The sequence below is a fragment of the Streptopelia decaocto genome, assembly GCF_964273445.1.
Source record: "Streptopelia decaocto genome assembly, chromosome: 15".
NCBI classification, from domain to species: domain Eukaryota; kingdom Metazoa; phylum Chordata; class Aves; order Columbiformes; family Columbidae; genus Streptopelia; species Streptopelia decaocto.
Genome location: NC_138670.1, coordinates 4,058,759 through 4,079,826, shown reverse-complemented (window position 1 = coordinate 4,079,826; position 21,068 = coordinate 4,058,759). Strand labels below are relative to the sequence as shown.

The 21,068-nt window shown below is 41.6% G+C and overlaps 1 protein-coding gene across 2 annotated transcripts in view; it reads left to right on the top strand.

Annotated features, from left to right (window-relative positions):
• Positions 1-16,541, top strand: part of ATP2A2 (ATPase sarcoplasmic/endoplasmic reticulum Ca2+ transporting 2) — a 42,159-nt gene extending 25,618 nt beyond the window's left edge. The window contains exons 9-21 of one of the 2 annotated variants that reach the window (XM_082065906.1): positions 1,578-1,666; positions 3,313-3,415; positions 3,939-4,070; positions 4,166-4,288; positions 4,423-4,641; positions 5,344-5,679; positions 5,931-6,151; positions 7,191-7,393; positions 8,146-8,231; positions 8,628-8,761; positions 9,799-9,916; positions 10,034-10,154; positions 15,432-16,541. In XM_082065906.1, coding sequence (XP_081922032.1) covers positions 1,578-1,666; positions 3,313-3,415; positions 3,939-4,070; positions 4,166-4,288; positions 4,423-4,641; positions 5,344-5,679; positions 5,931-6,151; positions 7,191-7,393; positions 8,146-8,231; positions 8,628-8,761; positions 9,799-9,916; positions 10,034-10,154; positions 15,432-15,445 — 1,899 coding nt within the window. In that variant the 3' untranslated portion in view covers positions 15,446-16,541. Of the gene's footprint in view, positions 1-1,577; positions 1,667-3,312; positions 3,416-3,938; positions 4,071-4,165; positions 4,289-4,422; positions 4,642-5,343; positions 5,680-5,930; positions 6,152-7,190; positions 7,394-8,145; positions 8,232-8,627; positions 8,762-9,798; positions 9,917-10,033 lie in introns of both variants that reach the window. The other variant, XM_082065905.1, reaches the window with a different exon arrangement.
• Positions 16,542-21,068: the final 4,527 nt, after the last annotated feature.

Here is a 21,068-nt window from a genome sequence, read left to right as displayed (position 1 = left end):
AGCGCTACACACCAGTATTTTTTGGCAAAAGTTTGTAAGCCTTAAGCACTTTATTCTCATGTGATTGATGGATTTTTCTTTCTAATTGGTGGTTGACTTGTTCTACTTCCTTAAGTATTGTAGTATTTATACCTAAGAGACACAAAGCAGCTGCTCATCAGTATTCCAGAGGAGGTTACTTGCAGTAGAGTTGCATAACTGCCCTAGTCTTTGCAGGGTTTTTTTTCATCATGCAGATGCCAAAAGCAGAAGGCTTCCTGGTTAACTCATCATTTAAGTCGTGTTTATTTAAAATCTCAAAATGCTTTAGTCCTTATATTTAGAGGACTAAATGTTTTAGAGCTTGTGCAGTACAACTTACTTGGTTCCTTGTTAATCTCTGACAGCTACAGAATAACTTTAATCGCAAGATTTTGCAAAACGCTGGAAAATCCTAATACCTGTAAACAATACGCTTATTCTTGTTTCACTCTAGGCAGAGTTTGCTTAGCTTTTTAAGAAGTCTGGTTTACAACAGTAATTCCATTTGTAGTTTTAGTTTCCACCTTAAGTAGTAACTCTGGAGCATCCAAAGGAAAGTGTTGCAGTCAGAAATGATACTGCTTTAGGAGGAGACTTGAGGGATTATATTAATGTTCTCCTGTGGTATCTCCCTTACTCTGCTTTGTGGGCTTTTAATTTATCAGCTTGTCTAGCTTTTTGATTTTTAAAATCACTTTAAAGATTATAGCGTCTCCAGACACTGATGTATATCAATTGTGGAATAACTAATAGGCCATAGTTTGTGAAGGTGCTTTCCAAAAATGTAAGGCAGCACAATGAGGGGGAATTAAGATATTGCTAAAATGGGATATGACAAAATGGCTTATACTAACCGAAGGGAAAGAAGATCCATTAAGATAAATTATCAGTGAGAAATTTTCTTCCCTACTACCACTCCAGCAAGTCATGGTAAGAGTATGACAGCTTCAAGCACTATGGTTTTAATCTTCATCTTCCAAGATTTGATTTTGCCTCCAACTCTGCTAGAGAGGAAACGGAAACAAAGGAAAGACTGAGATGCAGGTGTCTTGTGGGGTGCAACTGCATCCTTCAAATTGTTGTCTTTATTTGAAAATGACATTTCAACCTGCGCCAGTAGGGCAGTGGAGCTGTCTGAATGTTTCTAAACTACCAGTGTACTGGTTGGCAAAGTGATTTTTAACCGTAAAACCAGGACAGGAAACAGTTTTCACAAGTCTGGATGTTAGGAAGAGCTTGAGTATAGTCAGGATTGTCAGGCAGATGAAGTTAAGTGTACATAGTTTGCGTTTTTCAACTCTTTGATAGATTTGTGCCACAATTCAGTTTTCAAATGAGATTTGTTAAGCAGAAGTGCTGTTTTCTGTACTTCATGCTTCAGCATAGGGACCTGTTCAAATATATATGGGATCAAAGTTCAGAGTATTCTATCTGGTTTTGCTTAGTTTGTTTATTCAACCTGAACTTGCCTCTTATACGTGCTTGCTTAAGGTCTGTTTACAACTCTTGCATTAATTATTGTTCAAAGGTAGTAACACTTCTAACTCTAATTTCAGATGTTTATCCTGGAGAGAATAGAAGGAGATAGCTGTTCCCTGAATGAATTTACTGTAACTGGCTCAACGTATGCTCCCATGGGAGAAGTGTAAGTGTTTCATTGAAGTTAAATATTTGTCTGTTTATGCATTGACTGTTACTTTAGTCTTGAAAAGTGACGCATATAATATTCAATAGTGATAATAAATGAAAGCTCAACCAGTGGGAATGCAAACTGAAGGGCTGGGGGGAGAAGTAATTAACAGTGAAAGGAAGTTAAATTCTAGACAAGTAAACCACAATGACACTCACTTAATATTGTCTCCAATATTGCAGTGTTCCTTTGATAACCTAAAAATAAATTAGGGATAGGCTGAGAGGATTAATTGAACTAAAATATTACTGGACTAAGATTAACTATCCCAATGCTTCAAAGTGAGCGATCACTTTGGTTTTACTTGCCGAATAGAGTTCTACTATGTATGAAGTCGAATGAAGATTCAGTTATTGTGAACATCTCAACCTTGTGGAGTTTCCCATCTGTGCCTTTGGCTCCATGCAATCTTCACCACTCTCTAGTTTTCGTAGCAGTTAAGACCACAGTGTTCTCAGCAGCTGGAAATCTTAATTCCTCAATTCTCTTTTGTTTCAAAGCTAATTGCTTTCAAAAGCTTATGCTTTCATTTCAGAAGATGGCATTTACTTAGGCAAGGTGACATTCTAGATCTTGTAAGGCATCCGACTAGTATGCTTTAGCTAGTTTCACAAGAGCTTTAGATAAACAAAATAATAAAATATAGTGTGGTGACAGATGTCGAGTATAATAAGACAGTCATCAATGCATGTTAATGTTCTATTTTTACTTGCTGGAATTGGGGAAATGTGAATAAGCATGTTAATCGCGCTGCATTCACGTACATAAAGAACATTCTGTGAAAGGGAAATTACCACAGAAAGGCTGTTATTGGAGCATAAGGAAACATAGCTGAGTTCTCAAACCTTGAGGGCTGATGTATTTTGGCATTTATGGATGGCTTTTTTTAAAATTGGGGACTTTAACGTGACTGACTTCACCTTGGATTGTAAACTGGCACTGAAAAATAAAGTCTGAGGACCCTAAGAGGCAGTTGTGTCCATTGCTCTGCCCCAAGGCAGGACCTGCTCTAGATACGAACGTCCTGACAGATGTTTCTTTGTACTCTAACTCCACATAATGTTGTCTTCCACAGTTCTATAGGCAGCCTACTCTGTTTCATAACCATTAAGCATTTTTGCAATATATCAATAGTTTTTGACTTTATTCTTAAAGGATTTGATACAACTTTCCCCCAAGATGGATTCAGAATTTAAAATAATAAATAAGGAAACTAATGATAACTACTGAGAACCACAGCAGATTGCATTTGACCTTCAAGTTAATGCAGCTTTAGCTAATTGAGCTTGAAACTTTAAGAAAAAAGTGCTTTATCCAGAACTGTATGACTATCACTGGAGGAAATAAGGTTTTGTCATTCAGATAGTGATTTCATTGATAATCATGTAATTCCGTTCATGACTCTCTGATCTAAACTTCAGGACTCACCTTTATCAAACCTGCTTTTCTCAACAACTTCTGGTTCTGTAGTCCCAAGTCCATAACTAATAACATTGTACTATATGGAAATACAGTAAAGGGATGGATTAAAGAAGAGGAAAAGGTGAGATGCTGATACTAAATAACTAACTTAAATCTCCCACCTTTCTTCTTTCTGAAAGGCATAAAGATGACAAACTTATTAAATGTAGCCAGTATGATGGCCTTGTGGAACTCGCGACGATCTGTGCGCTCTGTAATGATTCCTCTTTGGATTACAATGAAGTAAGTACATGTTCTGCAACAGAAGAGTGTGTGAGAATGAGATAACTGTCTATGTAATACCTTTCAGTGGTAAATCCCTTGACTAGAAAGTCAAGGAGGAGAGTGTTTAGATCTTCTGAAGTGTTCATTCTGGGAATGACTTGTTTGTTGAACACTGAGAAATCTAAAGCCGGGCAGCAAGTGTAATCTGGAACTTGGAAATCTCTTGGTGTGCGGAATGCACTACTGCTCTGTTTCTTTGCCTCGCCTTTGTAGGGTTGCTACATCTCATAATGACTTAAATACTTGATGATAAAGTGCCAACATGTTTTTCTGCTGGTATTGGGAGTGAAGGCTTGACATGTCATACAAATAATACTCTTGAAAGATGCTTTTTAAAAACAGTTTTGCTTGTTTCATAAGCCATAGTAAGTCTTGTTAAGCTTTTTTTCCCATTGTGAAACTTGAACTTTTGTTTCTGGTAGGTTGCAGGTGAGGTGTAAAGTTAACTCCGGTGTTTTTGTTTGCTTTGTGTTAACTAAAGGCTAAAGGAGTATATGAAAAAGTTGGTGAAGCCACAGAAACAGCGCTTACCTGTCTGGTTGAAAAGATGAATGTATTTGACACAGACTTGAAAGGACTTTCTAGAATTGAACGTGCAAATGCTTGCAACTCGGTCAGTACTCTTTTATCTGGAATTCATTGCGGAGTGAGTTTTGTGGTATGTATTATTTAAATGCATTTTTATGCCTCTTTTTTTTTTTTAATAAGGTGATAAAACAACTCATGAAGAAAGAATTCACTCTGGAATTCTCAAGAGACAGAAAGTCTATGTCTGTCTATTGCACACCGAACAAACCAAGCCGCACATCCATGAGTAAGATGTTCGTTAAGGTCAGTTCCTCACTTGAGAAAGTTTAGTTATGAAATGGCTACAAAGGTAGCACAATATAAAAAACTGTCACAACATATTTTAAATATTGTATTGGGAAGGAGTTTATTAAGCTAGTTTTTTTTTTCCTCTGCAGGGTGCTCCTGAAGGTGTAATTGACAGATGTACGCATGTCCGTGTGGGAAATGCTAAATTACCATTAACCTCAGGAATTAAGCAGAAAATAATGTCTGTTATTAGGGAATGGGGGACTGGTAGAGACACATTGCGTTGCTTGGCTCTGGCGACCCATGACAATCCACCCAGAAAAGAGGAAATGAATCTTGAGGACTCCTCAAATTTCATTAACTATGAGGTAAGTTTAGTAAAATATTCGTTTAACACTTATTTCGCTCCCAAACTGGAGAATGGTGACTCCATTTGTTTGATTCTTCCCTGAGAAAGATATCTGAGACTTTTTCTTTCTGGATATTTTTGAGGTCAGACACAATAGTTGGCCACACACATGGAGGGAATGCTCAGAGTAAGAAGACTGTATGTCTCTTTGGGGAAAGTTAAACCACAGAAGGCTCCAAGTTTTATCCCTTATGATACCTGTCACTTCTAGTTCATTTCCCCAGTTTATTTGGGGTTTTAAAAAAACCAACCAAACACACGCCACTATCTGTGTTCTTGGTGGCCGTTACACATGTTGCTGCTTGGGTAAAAGTATAAGAAAAAATTCAGTTAAACAGCCACCTGCAAATTGTATTTATATCAATAAGGATCCACAGGATCATAACACTTGAAACTGTTTTCAGAAACTGACTCTGAAAAATATTCCAAAAATTGATTTGTGGTTTCAGCTTTAGTGGTTTTCAGTTGGCTGTTGCTCAGCTGCAAGATTTCTTTAGGGGTTTATGATTATCATATTGGCTACTCTCTAATTTTCCAAAACAAATGAAAACAAATGTCACCACACTGAGACTTAAGCGTGCAAGCAAAATGATTAGCGAAATGATGTCAAATGAGAAGTTGAGAGGATTTTGCACTAGAACTTGGTGCTGTCTTGTTTCAGACCAACTTGACCTTCGTTGGCTGCGTGGGAATGCTGGATCCCCCCAGAATTGAAGTAGCTTCATCTATAAAGCTGTGCAAACAAGCTGGTATTAGAGTTATTATGATTACCGGTGACAATAAAGGCACAGCGGTAGCCATTTGCCGTCGCATCGGTATCTTTGTGGAAGATGAAGATGTTTCTACAAAAGCCTTTACCGGTCGTGAATTTGACGAACTCTCGCTTGCTGCCCAAAGAGACGCTTGTCACCATGCCCGTTGCTTTGCTCGTGTAGAGCCTTCCCACAAATCCAAAATTGTTGAGTTTCTTCAGTCCTTTGATGAGATTACAGCTATGGTGAGTAATAGAAGTTTTACTTGGTTTGGGAGATACATGCTGTGTTAAAACCCAAATTATGCCTTGTTGGACTAATGCCTTATTCTGGAAAACAGTTCTTATGTGTTCTTCTGAACTTAAAGCTTCAGAATAGTTCTGAACTTAAGTGATTTTTTTAAAGATCCGAAACCACACCCAGTGCAAAACTCCTTTCTCGTCCTTTATGTAAGTGCCCACCTTATTTTTCTTTCAACTTTAAATTCTTGTTTTAGACTGGTGATGGTGTCAATGATGCCCCTGCATTGAAGAAAGCAGAAATTGGAATTGCTATGGGTTCTGGTACTGCAGTAGCTAAAACTGCTTCTGAAATGGTTTTAGCAGATGATAATTTCTCAACTATTGTAGCTGCTGTGGAAGAAGGACGTGCAATTTATAACAACATGAAACAGTTCATCCGTTACTTGATCTCCTCTAATGTTGGAGAAGTTGTTTGGTAGGTTTAAAGTGTTTTTTTTCTATGAGCTATAGTGACGATGGAGTCTTTAGTTATTTATTTACTTCCAGTATTTCTCACTAAAACCAGAGAAACAGGTTCTCCAGGTAATTGATGGTTGTGATTGTGCAGAACTCTGCATGCTTCTAGTCTTTACTGGAGAAGTTTAGCATACCATGAAAGTCACGTTGTGTTGCATATTAATATTCTAGCTCAGTAGATGGCTAAATGCTTTACCATTGTTTCTATGATTGGAATAATTTTCTAGAATAGGAAAATAAAAACCCTAATAAAACATTACAAGATCTGGTATTTCAGATGACTTAGCCACTGATATAACTTAGATGTTTGTTTAACCTCAAGTTACAGAAGATTGTGCTCTCCTTGTCTCTGGAAGGAATGGTGACCCAGTGCCACAGAACGCACTTCTGGTGACAGAATGTCCATATTGACCTCTGAGCAGTTGCTTATATCAAATCACTTTCTCCCAGAGTGAAATATAAACCACCAGTTGTCTTGTTTCTTGCAGACTTGAAAGCTGTCCTTCATATGGCTCTTGCTGCAGCCCCTGGGTCTCTTCTATTTATTCACACGGACTTGGAGCCATGAAAGCTACATTCTCATTAAATTTTTGCAGGGACTAGCAGTAACCTGGCTAAATGAAGCTTAGTCATTTGAGCTAAAATGCTGTTACGTCTGCAAGAGTTTTAGTGTCTTTTAGAAAGTGGCTTGCAAACTGTTACGTATGTATGTATTTACCTATACAGACAAGTAGAGTGGGGAAAAAAGTAAGGCTAAAGTAGAAACTCTTCAATTCCCAAAGTTACAAGATGATGATAATGCTTCAGAACTTATATGCCAGTGGTTAGAAGTGTTTGCTATTGGATATGTTTCCAGTTTTCTGAATGCGAATAATTGTTTGATATTAAATGGGTAACTCTGTATGAGAAAACAGAAGTGATGCTACAGGCTTAGGTTTAAATGTTAAAAGGCTTTATTTACATGCACAAGAATAAGCTTATGGTGGGTTTTTTTACAGTATCTTCTTGACGGCTGCGCTGGGCTTTCCCGAAGCTCTAATTCCTGTCCAGCTGTTATGGGTAAACCTCGTGACAGATGGTCTCCCTGCTACTGCTCTGGGCTTTAATCCTCCCGATCTTGATATCATGAATAAGCCCCCACGCAACCCTAAAGAGCCGCTGATCAGTGGATGGCTCTTCTTCCGTTACCTGGCTATTGGATGTAAGTAGTAATAGTGCGCTTCTTTTTTAGCTTCCATTGAAAGCAGTTTGTCTAATTTCCTCGTATGCTGAAATCTTGAGAGCTGGCAATAAATGTTCTGTGGAACTGGTGTTCTTCCTTTGTTTTGAGATTCACACTTTGTTCTGCACGTTTACAGGCAGTGGTATCTAAATTAACATTTTTGTGCTTAAGTAGAAGGGCACAACGGGTTTGCTGGCCTGACTATAGTTGGGGACAATAAAGGAGTATCAGTTTGTGAAATCTATGGATGTGGGTTTAAACTTTAAATATAGCTAAACTTTAAACTTTAAATGTAGAGCTAGAATAAGTATCTATGTGGATACTTAACTGATGCACACTGTCTTCACGCCAGAAGCTGTCACCTTAGTTTTTTGAACCGACTTCATAGATCTTACATTAATTAATACTGATGTTTTACTTTAAGTACATTTTTGAGGGGGGAAAAAAGAAAAGTTGCAGGTTGATTTCTCCAAGTGATACCCTTATTTGCCTTCAGTTCTGGCCGTCAGCTTCCATAAGCAGATATTAGAATCTGTCCAACAGTATAATATTTAATGATTATTTAAGTTACAACTGGTGGAACAGATTTTTTTGCATATGGGACAGATGAATTACAGTCTATTTTCTTTACAGCACTGGAGGTCTTGAGGTAGAAGTTCAAGTGTGGCAAGTGAAATGGTCTCTTGCATACAGTTCACAACACTGAAAAGAGCACTTTTGTTTTCTTAAAGGTTATGTTGGTGCTGCCACAGTGGGTGCTGCTGCCTGGTGGTTTATCGCTGCTGATGGCGGTCCAAGAGTTTCCTTTTATCAGCTGGTATTTGCTCACTTTAATGTCTTGGGGGGAGAGGGGAGGTACCTGCTTCTGTCATACTTGTTACTTGAAATGACTGTAGAATAACAGTAGGTTAATGAAATTTGTATAATGAGATGTTTTCAGTTTTCATTAATGTAAAACTTGATCATGATTAATTAGTCTTAACGCTAAAGCTCAAAGCTGGGACACCTGAGCTTCTAAACAGTTTGAAAAACTAATTGTTGTCTTGTAAGTAAAAGACTAATAGGGATTTTTCTAAAGCTGGCAAAAGTTTAAACCAGGAGTCATATCAGAAAGTTTTGTTTTCATAATACTTGCTGCTTATTTCATAATTGCCTGCTTTACATTTTAAAAGTTAACAAGCTGTGGAAGTGAGTTCACATTGTTGTGTTCTAGAGCCATTTTCTGCAGTGCAAAGAGGACAACCCAGACTTCTCCGGTGTTGACTGTGTGGTTTTTGAATCTCCATATCCAATGACAATGGCTCTTTCTGTCCTTGTCACCATAGAGATGTGCAATGCCCTCAACAGGTTTGTATGTCCAAATAGGAAAGCAAAGCTTATCCAAAATCCTGTGTTCTGTGCAATTTCTTTCTTAGCATATAGGCAGCTCAACTAATGAAGAATGAGTCATATTTCCTTTCTGAGTCCTGGTAGTGCAAATAAAATGTCTCTCTTGGATAACATTTGAGATCTATTATCATAAGGTGTATTTTTAAGTCTGCCAATTCACTCTGGTATTTTACTAAGCATGAACAACTGAAGTATTTTCCATTATTTCTAATCTAAGCTTAATCAATCAGATTATCCCTCCTATGTTGGTATAAAGTGATATCAAGGAGAACTAAAATAAGAATGCTAAAGATATGGAAAATAGTTTTTCCTGCCCTAAGGGCATGTGGATTTAGCCAATTAATGTTAGATTATAAATGGAAACCACTAAATAGCACAATGTCAAGGGTATTTTTCTTCAAATAGCTTAGAGGTCAGTTAATTTAAAAACAAATAAACTTCAAGTGTACAGCCATAGTCCTACATAGTAAGAATATTGCTCTACATCTGACGTTCTGGATCTCAGCCTCGTCTACAGTACAGCCTAAATGTGGATTGTACCTGAAGAGCAGCATTAAAGAACAAGCATTTAAAAGGTGCAAGTACTTGACCCTCCACACAACCAGCCTTCGAGTGAACCTCGAAGAGGCAGCTGTGCTGGGTGCCCTGGCACATGATAGACAGGGGAGGATTCTGCCTTAGGTTGCTGTGCCCGTCTTCCCTTACCTGTCCCATTCAGATGATCTTGGCAAAAAAAGCTCAGCTAGATCAGGGATGAGCAGAACACATAAAAGCTTTTAAAATTAAATGTGAAGCTGAGCTGTGACTGCTTTGCTGAGCAGGCTTCCAAGGTAGTTTGAAGTTGTAACGTGTATAGACCAAATCTTGGTATCTTGTCGTCATGAGAGAGATAATTGTGACTTGCCATGCCGCTTTTCTTCCCAGCTAGTTTTCTGATACATTGTATATGTAAAACACCAATAGGAAATTCAATATGTACCGTGTTTCTCTTGCAGTCTATCAGAAAATCAGTCCTTGATGAGGATGCCCCCATGGGAGAACATCTGGCTGGTGGGCGCGATTTGCTTGTCCATGTCACTGCACTTCCTGATCCTTTACGTGGAACCACTGCCAGTAAGTGCACATGTCCTACACGTCCCCAACTTGGAGACAGAGCAAAAACTTGTCTGGAGCTTAAGGCAAGGGGTGGTGGAGGGGGAGAAAAGATGTAACGCTTGCCTTTTCTTTCAGATTATCTTCCAGATCACACCTTTGAATGTCACGCAATGGCTGATGGTATTGAAAATCTCACTACCTGTCATTCTGCTGGATGAAACACTTAAATACGTGGCCCGTAACTACCTGGAACCTGGTAAAGATAGTGTGCGGCCTGCCACCAAACCGTGTTCTTTGTCAGCATGCACCGAAGGAGTTTCCTGGCCGTTTGTGTTCATTACTATGCCCTTGGTTATCTGGCTTTACAGCACAGACACTAACTTTAGTGATATGTTCTGGTCTTGACTGACATGGTGACAAGTTTTACATTCAAAGAAAAAGTTTAACTTAATTTTTTTTTATTGTTTAGAGCAACTGTCTATTTCTGCTGAATTTTCACATGAACATATTTGCCGGTGATGGAGGTTTCATAATCTAGATTTTGGTTTTTTTGCTTTTTCTGACTTCAGTGGGGGCGATATATTCCTCTTTTATACACAGTTAAAGTGTCCATTGACATGTACAGAGAACTAACACTATTTTATGCAAATATTTTTTTGTAGATGAAAAGCATGTACAGTGTTCTGTTCAATAGTCTACTCATCATGTAAAAAAAAGGAAACTTTTTTTGAGCCAGCGGACACTATCAAACTAAATTGGCAGCAGATTTTAGGGAATGAATGTGTGTCGTCTAAAACTAAAAAAGCATGTAACTGTTTGTCTTCTGCATGGTCATCCAAACTTAATTTGTCATAAAGTCAGGTTTTACTCATCAGCAGAACTTGCTGCGCTGGGTAGTGAGTCCTGCTGCCTCGGGCAGGATTTCTTCTCGGTTTCCGCTCTTCTTACTCTGTCGGTTCTTAACTGTCCTTGTTTACACCAGTTTCTGTATGAGGTTTGCCTAATCTTGCTCGTGCAGAAAATGTCATTCCAGGTGCAGCCTGCTGGGGTTCTTCCATACTCAACACACATAGGGTTGTTTTTTTTAAGATTATTTATTTAAGTGTCTATTGTATTTTATTGTAACAGACCTTAGTTTGCCGGTGTTGCCCATTACGCAGGGATAGGGAGGGCTGTTTCTGTCTCCTTAAATCTAAAGCCTTTTTAACAAAATCTGTTTTAATTCAAAAGAGGGTTTAAGTTGGGTTTTACTACCTTATTTACGTGTGTTGGATCCCTTTTTTTTTTTTTTCCTCACCACCCCCTTAAGATCAAAACTTGTAATGAGACCTGGAAAAATAACTTGCACTGCATAGCTAGAAATTGGATTTCCTCCACTTAGGGCACTAATGATCAGTTGTATACATGGAGTTACTCTGCTGGCCTGTTGTTAGCCTGACTTGAAGTAACAAGCTCGTGTGTGTTTTTTGTAAAATCTGTAAATAGCACATGACCAAATTGAACATATTGTATAGAACTATTTTTATTTTGATGTGGCACTAACCACCTTCATTATTACGGTAAATGTTAAAGCATGTTTTCAAATTCAGTCCTGTATCAACAACGTGTAAGTCATTAACAGTCCTAACTGTGGTGTTTTTCTCCAATGCCTTCCAACTTTCATCGACTAAAGTGAGTATTTCTCTTCCATTTCACCATGCCAGTGGTGACTTGCTGTAAAATAGCGTATGCTGTATACATGTTGAAGAATAAATAGTAATTTACTTCATTCCCATGCTGTGTTTTGTCAAACTCTGCTGTGCTACATTATTATCACCACTTTAGACTCTTGTTTTGTGGTCTGAAGCTCAAATTACTGCTTCTAAAGGCAAAGCACTTGGCTTTTGGTTTAGTGTATTTTAGGTCTTGTTTTATAGCACCCGGGGGCCTTAATGCCCCAAGATGTTGCAGCTTTTGGTCTTAAGTTTGAGATAAAATTGGACAAATCTGTAACTTAAGACAGCAACAGCTGTTCACATGAATGTTTAGTGTCCAAAACACTCTGGTACTTGTGGTCAGGTGCGGGTTTACTCCAAGGGTTTTTCCTGCTCTGCAATAGGGGCTGCCCACCCTTCCCCAGGCTCTGGTGTCTGCAGTGCTGCTCTCTGCAAAAACAGCTGCTTTTTTTTTCCAGTGAGTGGAAACACTCTGTACAGTGGTCATAGGAAAAGACAACAGTCACAGCTTAACGGGATAGTCTTGGAAAATTGTCCTGGGGTCACTGTGTCTTTGTAGCCGAGCAGGTGCTGGGTTATCTTCTGCTGGCTTAGTCTGCTTTAATAACCAAATTCAAACAGATTTGATTCCTCAGAGAGGAAAATGATAGTTAAGAGCTATGTTGTGTTGGTGCCAGCTGGAATCCAGTGAGCACAGATAATTCTCTAGGTTTTTGAGCTTTCAAATATAGATGCTAACCTCAAAATATACAGACCCTGTCTGAAATCCCACTGTGTTGTGAATACTCACTGTTTATATAAACTATGATTTGGTTAAGTTGATGCTGAAGTGACTCAGGTAGGGGAGCTGGACCTGGTGATGTAGTAGGTGTGTTGCTGAACTGTAGGCATTTAAATCCTGTTGAACACCCTTTTTAGTGTGGAAGAACCTGTCTTTGCCAAACTAAGATTTTTTGGCATACCACAAAACCAATGGCCAGCACCAACCATTTGCTGTATCAATAATAAATGAGCAATATGAAGTTTGTCCCTGTTTCTTGAAACAGGAAACGGATAGGTCATGATTTACAATTCCTTGAGATGAAAAGTGTGTTATTTGTTGGAAACAAACACCAGCAAGTTAGTTTTATGTGCTCGCAGCATTATTGACAAACATTTTCCAGGGCAGGAATGCCACTGAATCTCCGAATGCTGGTTCTATATGAACCTCCAGAGCACCATGTTGGGCTTGTTTTAAGCAACATATCTGACTCTCACCATGAATTCCTGTCTATTATGCCAAATAATCCTGCTATATGCCCCCTTTCTCCCTGTCTCTAAGAAGGGGAAAATGACTGTCAATAAGCGGAATTCAGTCTTCAACAACTTCTCTGTCGGGTCTCTGTCAGTGTTGAAGATGAATCTTACTGCTTGTGTCTGATTTCAGTGCTGACATCTGAGAGCTCATTCATATTGGATGTCTGGGGGCACTTGTGTTAAAGCCTTGTGTTCCTTGGAGCTGGCCTTTGGCTGCTGGGTGAATGGGGCGGCATCGCTCCCTACAGGCACCTCAGGCTACGGAACAGTCAGGTTTTGTAAGGTGCTTCTGAAGAGCCCAAGCAATCTTAATATACTTTGGCTTTGTTTTGTTTCATTTCTCCCTAGTCTTGCTGTCCAGTTTTCCCTGCAGAAATGGAGCAATAGGGTTCCCTAAAACCAGCACTTATCTTTGGTTCAGTGGCAATCGCTGTGTTTTCAGTACTTCTGTTTGCCGAGTGTTGCAGCTATGTGCTCAATGCCAGCCTTAGGTGGGCTGGACTGACCAAATGTTAAGACCTACAGTGATGAGCTTCCTCACGGCCAGCGAGTGAAGCTGCCTGCCCTGAAATCCCTGGTGATCTTGGAGCTGGGCTTAATCCTGCTCCAGTCGAGGTGGCTGCAGGAGGCTGCTCAAGAACAGCATGAGGCAGCTGATGGCTCAGCTTTTTCATTCTAGAAACTATAGAAATACAGTGCGAGGTGCAATGCACTGCAAGAAAATGTGTTAACTAAAAGGCTTGTCCTTAATCACACACAGAATCACATTGCATAGATCCTGCCGTTCTCCGGCTGTCAGTCCTTTTGTCTAGAGAGGGCAAGAGAGGACTTTTCAGTTTGGAATAGACTCGCCAACATCGTGAAGTTGAAACTCCCAATTTCTTTGTTCCCCACGTATTTTTCCCTCCAGCCTCCCCACTGTACTCAGGTCATCTGGGGATAGAAACAGGTACCTCCTCTTCTAATGTGTTAGCCCGGTAAATATTTAAATAGAAGCACTTATTTAAGCAGAAATAATTCGAAGTTACCCAGGCTTTATCTCCCACCCAATTTTTAGGAAATGACTTTATACTTCTTATTTCTTTTTCCATCATCTCACTGAGCTTTTTCATCTCTGCTGTTTTCTGGATTCCTTAGTGTCCTCATGTATTGTGATCTATTTTCTAGCATGAGAGGCGTGTGTAAAGCTCATGTCAATCCTGTGACTGATGCATCTTGTGCTAGGAACACCAGGGAGGATATCAGCTTATCCTGGGCAACCAGTGGGCTTTGGGATGAGAGCAGCTCCTCCTGAATTCAGTGTTCTGTACTGTGGTCCAAATCAGAGCAAAGATGGTCAGTTTTGTCACATATTTAGGCAGGGCTCTTCATAGTGCCTCGAGCAATTCAAGGTACGGCTACACAACAAGCTGCTCCTTTTTGCTGGCATCCAAGCAATAAAAATAGTTCATATTTGGTTTCCCAAAGTATTATTGCAAATAAGTATGAAAGAGGCTGCAGAAAAATATATACCAATCTGTCGTAATGCTACGAAAGCTTATGTTTGTACGGAGACCATTTTGGAGAAGGCTAATGGTAAGGAAATGAGGTTTTAATCTGATGATAAAATGCAGTACAGCAGTCCTGTCACTGTTCAAGAACACAGCTGATGCACAGAATATCCATGGCAAACAGCTTAAAGACGGTTGAATTTGCTGAGATGAAGGGAGGTAAAACTGAGATAAAGCTGTCTGTCTCTTGCACCTGTCTTGTTTACTTTTTTGCACTTCTAACCATTAACTGTTTCCCTAATCTCTGCTAATTACATCCTTAATTACATTAATACGCATTTTCAAATCTTAGCAGGAGAGCCTAAATTTAATAAAGTTGAAGCAGTGTTTTGAAGAGCCACCATCAAGTTCTAGAGAACCAGAGTACACGGTTCTTCAAGACTGTGGTGCAGGGGTAAAGTACAGGCGTAGCTTTACTACGTTGTACTCTGCCCTTTGCCTACTCATTAATCTGTAGTTTAACGACTTGTTCAAAGCTTTCCTACTGCTGCCCAGAACAAGCTGCGTAACTTGGAAAAGGGACATTGTTGGGTCACTTCGGGGCCAAACTTGCAATATAAGGCCTTGATTAGAAAAACACCCTTGATGTTCTTAACTGGAGCTCAAACCACGTAGTATGGAACTTGGAAGTAAAAATTACGAATAAGTGAGACTTGTCTTTTGCCACGAGTCAGGCAGAGAAAGGCAAAAGCCATCTAAACACGTCTGGATTCTTTTCCGCTGCAGTTTTCTGTAGGAAGGGCTGACTTTGGTGATAAAGGGAGCTCTGCATTTGAAGAGCGGAGCCAGAATCTGGAGGGTTCTGGGCTTTAAGAACAAAGTAACCTGAGAGTGTCCCTTCGATGACAGGGCAGCCAGTTATCAAACTTCACGTTCTTTCTTCTGTCACTGTTGATCTTAGTCTTGCTTGTATAGTGATACTCAGCATTCATCCTTTCATTAACTGATGCCTTTTCTTTCTTTCCTTTTCAGCAATACTGGAGTAATCGCTTCCTAAACAATTTTGCAGAAATGTAAGGTTGTTTTGTTGCGTGCATGTGTGTTTAGCAACACATCTACCAAAACTTCTGCATGTATCATGTGTAAAGATTCTTTGCTTTCCCTAAAACAAAACTCATTGTGTTCTCTGTGCAAGAAACGTGTGGTACCAGTAGGACTTCATTATACAGATGTACAAACGTGCAATATAGCTTACGAGTCGGAAACTCTCTCCAGAGAAGTTTGGTTTCTGTGCTGCATGGGGAAGAGTTTGTTTATCCTTGAACAAGAATCGCGGAGCTGTCAGCCAGTTTTCCATATTTCTGTATGTAAAATGTCAGTTTATACAATGTACAATATCAAAATAATGCATGCCTTCGGTTGTAGACAAATCTTTCTCTGTATTGTATCATCCCAACAAACTATAACAGCTTCTGTACAATGCTATCCTATTTATAAAATTCATTGACAGGATTACAGATGAATGTTAAACCGTAAGTCGCCAGTTCATAACTTCGGATTTTTTTATCATGCGTGCAAATCAACCTCTTTTGCACTGTAATGTAACTTATTTAAATCTAAGGCAGTAAGACAGATGTTGGTGCAATACAAAACATTGTGGTGCATTTATCTAAAAAGCAACAACCGACTTTGCCAGTTCCCACAACTGCATGTGTGACCTTTAGAAGTTGTAAATAAGATCAATTGTCTATTTACATGCTGACAGTAAGAAGCATCACACCTCTAGTTTCATTTGTATCAGGTAAAATAAATTTATTCTACAATACATACTTTGTGTGTTATTTTATGCACTTTGTTTTCCACAGGTACATGTGTACATACTTCAGCGCTCTTATATTAATGCCAGGATGACACTTAATAGCACCAACACCTTTGCAATCTTTCCTCCTAGAGCTATGCAGACGCCGGCTGCTCCGGCAGCGCCGACCTCGCTGCTGTGATTCCTGTGTCCGGGGCTGCGTTGTGTGTGTTTAAGGGACACTGTTAAGTACTTTGATCACCTATTTTTTTTTTTTATTTTAATGCTCCATTCTTTGTAAAAGTCCCCTGAGAAACTTAAAATAAACATTTCTTTCCCAACTACCTCTTCATATTTTTTTTGTCATTTTTTTGTTTTCCAAATTGCCCCAGGCTGAAGCAGCTGCTGGTGTTTTCCCCCTTCCCTGGGCAGGAGGAAGATGAACCAAATGTTGCCACAAACCACTTGTGGAGCTGCCGTCCGCCTGGCTTGTTCATTCAGAGCAGGACCCTGGAGTGAGCTGAGCATTAGGTGAGACTAAAGCATTCCAAGGGTAAAAGCTGGATTTTCCAAGTGTCCTCTAATGCTCTGCTCCAAAACCCATTAACTAAGTGTCATTTGGAGCTGAGGGCTGGGGAGCGTTTCTGCAGCGTCAGCCAACTCCAGCACTGTGTTTTAAATTCCATGTCATGCCTCTTCACCTCCAGCCCACGATAGCGGCACGCTGCTCGCAAACAGCGATATCCAAATGAGGTGACATGTCTGAGACCCTTCAAACGCAACAGTGCGAGGTTTAAAAATATGAGGGTTGAATTCCATGGTGGGGCTGAACTGCAGACAGTGGAGGATGCGCTAGTAGATGGGGTTGAGCTGCTTGTGGCCGCTTCCTACTATGGTAGTGCTGTGAGCGCTGCTCTAACCCCTGGGCTGGGACTGGCAGAGCCCAGCTCAGCACTCAGCTCTTATCTCCAGCTCTTCCCACTGTTGTATTTTTAGCCCATCCAGCACCACTGTCACCAGCAAACCCTCAAGCTGGCCCACTGTGCACCCATTAGTGCCTCACACAGACACCTGAGCTGGACGATCGAAGTCATTTGTTCAGAACAGTGGAAGAACCTACCCCAATTAGCACCTCCAGCCTTGCTTTAATGAGGAAGCAAGGGGAGGAAAACTCTGCTCACTTCTTTCTCAGCAGCAGGCGGCTCAAGTCCAGCTCCCCAGGCCCCCACCCGGGTGTGTTGTACCTGCAGCTCTGTGGGAAAGTGACTCCAGCTGCCCAGCTGCTCCTTTTTTCTCAACTTGCAGAAATTCTTGTTGCAGCACCGGTACCAAATGTAAAGAAATTACAATAGGAAGCCGTTACTCAGAAAACAGCTCTTGCTCCCAGCCTGTGCCGCTGTCACAACGAGTCACATTCCATGGATGGTTTCAGCGTTTCTCTGTTCATACAGAGCCTCACTGGAGGGCGAGTGGAGATCGAATGCGTAACTTATTTTTAAACAACTTTTAAAATTATGATCTGCAAGATTAACCGATAACTAGTCAGCCAAATGAACTGCAAGCAGCACTCTGGAGTACAGCCCTGCGAAGAAAACGTGATGCTCAGTGGGTTGCTCGGTACTTGAGTGCAAGAGCGTGTGGTAAGAGATGCAGAGAAACAGCTTCATCATCCCCCTCCTCCTCCTCACTGCAAACCCCTCAGGCATCGCAGGGATGAACCACTGACAGCCCCAGAGGAAGGAAATGGCTCCCGTAGCTCAAGTTATTAGGGATTATAGACACATTACATCAAACTCTAATTACAGAGGGCAGAAATAGCCCCTGTTTTCACATTGAGATGAGTCCGTGTGATTAGAACCCACATCCACCCTCAGGAGGGTGGGCGAGAGATGAGAAAAGCCTGTGGGGAAGGAGAAGGCAAATTTGCTTTGCAGCCTCAGCCGGGAAAAGAGCCCCAGGGAAAGCCATGGACTGTAGAAGACAGAGCAGCAATCCACCCTCCGCAGAGCCCGGAGCAGCTGGAGAGGCCTCAAATATTTCATCCCAACAATTTAACCATGTGGAAGCGCGGAGAAGCCTTTGGAAATCAGTTTTGCAGGCTCCAGCTCTTTGCCTTATCAGGTCAAGTCACTGCCCTTTGCTTCAATAGAGACAGTGGGAACTGAATCTATAAGATTATCACCTTATAGCTGAATCTGTAAGAACTACCCTCTTCCTTCTCCTGGAGCGGCTGGCGGGGAATGTGCAGAGTGATGGGAGCACCCAGACATCTCTGTGTGAATTAGCACTTTGGGGCAGTGCCAGCTTGCACATAATCCAGCCACAGGATTTTGCTGACATCACCATCATTAACAGGTCAAATGTACCAGTGTGGCTCCTCGGGCAAAGAAAAGGACTTTTAGGCTGATTTTACACATGTAGGTTCAGGAGCCCTCGAGAGCTTTCAGTACGCAATGTGAGCTGCTCTTCACATGTCCCTCAGCCCAAAGGGACCATCCCTGTCCCCCCAGATCGACTCTGAACAGTGATCAGCCTCCAAGAGCCGCTTGGTGTGTCCCGTTCAGCCTCTGAGGCAGAGAAGCCGCCATCATTAACTAAAATCAAGTCCAGAAACACCACCACAAGCCCCAAATCCGATAAGCACAGGCTGTTACAAACCCCCTGCTATTTATGCAAGTGGCAGTCAATTTTTCCTACCGAGGCAGGCAGGGGGGAGATAACATCAGCAGCTAAAAACAATGGAGCTGCACCCAGCTCATGCCTTCGTAACCGAGTCACGCAGCCCAGCTCACCGTGATTGCAAAACCCCAGCGTTCTGATCTCGCACCCGGGCAGGACACCCCGGGCACACATCAGGACTTAAGAGACGTTTCTCCTGTCACTGCCCTTCGCTGTCACTTAAGCACTAATGCTGACCTATGGTTTAGGTGCAAGCCTGACCCACACCAGGCAAACCATGGGCAGGAAAGCTCCCACCGCCGCTTAAATCAGCAAATGTCTGTCCTTTCCTTTCCTGGACTAACAACCTCACTGCCCACAGCCGGGCTGACCCAGGGCTGCCATCCCAACAACAATTCCTGGTGGAACTCTTCAGCTTTCCAGGGATTCCTGCTGAATATTCATCCCCTCACCATGCTGCGAACAGCAATCCCAGTCCTGTTTGACAGTGGCTGCTTTGTTGTGGCCACAGCTCACCTTTGGCTATAAGTTATGGGTACTGAATCCTGTACCATTATAAAATCTAAGCCTCTGGTGTGTGGGCACTGTCAGTGTCTCAGGACATCCCACCGAGGGGCTTGACACCTTCAGTGAGCTGACAGCGCAAGAACCCAGGCCCCAGCCACCCCCTGCACCCACAAACCAGCCGTCAGGTGCTGGAAATTTCAGCTTCAAACAGAGAAAACGGACCCACCATGGGCTGATTTCCAAACCCCACGCTGCTCCTGCTCGCAGCTCCCAAACCTCTCCTGGATCAAAAAGACACCCAGAAGGGAATTGCTGCAGCTTCGACTCAACCTCCGCTCTGTCAGACAGGACACGCAAACCACAGGTGGCCCGTCAGAAACCAAGACCAAGTTTCCAAAGCACCCAGAACCTGCTTTAACAAGTTCTTTGCCGCCCAGCGTTACGGAACCTCCCCGAGCAGCAACACCGACACTTCTACCCACACCTCAGCTTTGCGTCAACCAGATTCTGCAGTAAAACGGCAAAAAGGTGTACGTGACGTGCCCAAAAGAGCCTGGGGAATGACTGTGGGCGCTGCACGGCTCCAGATGGACATCAGCTCGTGGAACTAACCCAGAGAACGGCCCCTGCTGCCAGCGGGGAACCAGGCGCTCGTTCCCTTGGTCTGGGTTGAAGGACAGAGCAAATTAAGTTGTTGAAGTGAAATTCAAGCACCTAAAATCAAAATCCTGAACTCCTTTCTCAAGCTGACGCTGACCCTGCAGCACACAGACTTCCCAGGGTCCTGCTCTCTTCTTCTGGGAAATTGCCTGAACTCCTGAAATCACTTTTCTGCATCTACTCAGAGCTGCAATGGTAGGACCAGCTCAGCATTTAGCTCTTCCTTACACCTTAATCAGGTTCCATGTGCTCATTAGGGAGGTCTCTGCCTAAACCAGAAGGGCTTTTATCCAACAGATGTACAACAAACAACATCCAGCCTTTCACCAAACGGAGCTGCTGCTGCTCTGATCTCAAAGCCTAATGGGATTAAGAGCTCCCCTCCCCAGCTGCACGGCGGGCGACCTTCAGGCCCAAACCGAACCCTGTTGATGAAGAAACCACAGCAAAATCAACTGTGATGTACTTGAGTTTTGCTGGGTACTGCATAAAGGCGCATCAATTTACTGACGGGTAGTACTGAATACGTATTAGCCAGACTGTGCTACTTAAGCCCTGCCTAAGGCTATTTACTTTGAAATCAGGTTTATACTGAGTTCAAGCCCACCTAAGGCCACTAAATTTAAGACCACTGGAGACTGCACTGATTTATATCTTTTTTTTCAAGAGATATTTGGTAATGGTGTGTTTGTGTAAGTTGAAATTACAATGGTAGACGCAGCCTTTGAGATTTCCTTAGGGCTGAGGTCTAAGTGAGGAAATAAGGTTTGCTGAACAAGAAATACTCCCGGCTTCTGCCCTGGATGCACCAGTTTCCACATCATTGAGCTCCTGAAAAGCACGGAGGGAAGAATCACCACAAAAAAACAGGCGTAATGAGGAAGATTCTTACTGAAAGCAGGGGGAAAGTCTTAGTTAATCAAAAATCTCTCTATAATCAGCAATAACAGAAAAGGAAAAGGCACCTCAGACAGAAAATGCTGACATTGGCCAGTAGTCCTCAGCTCCTTCTGTCATCTCTCCTT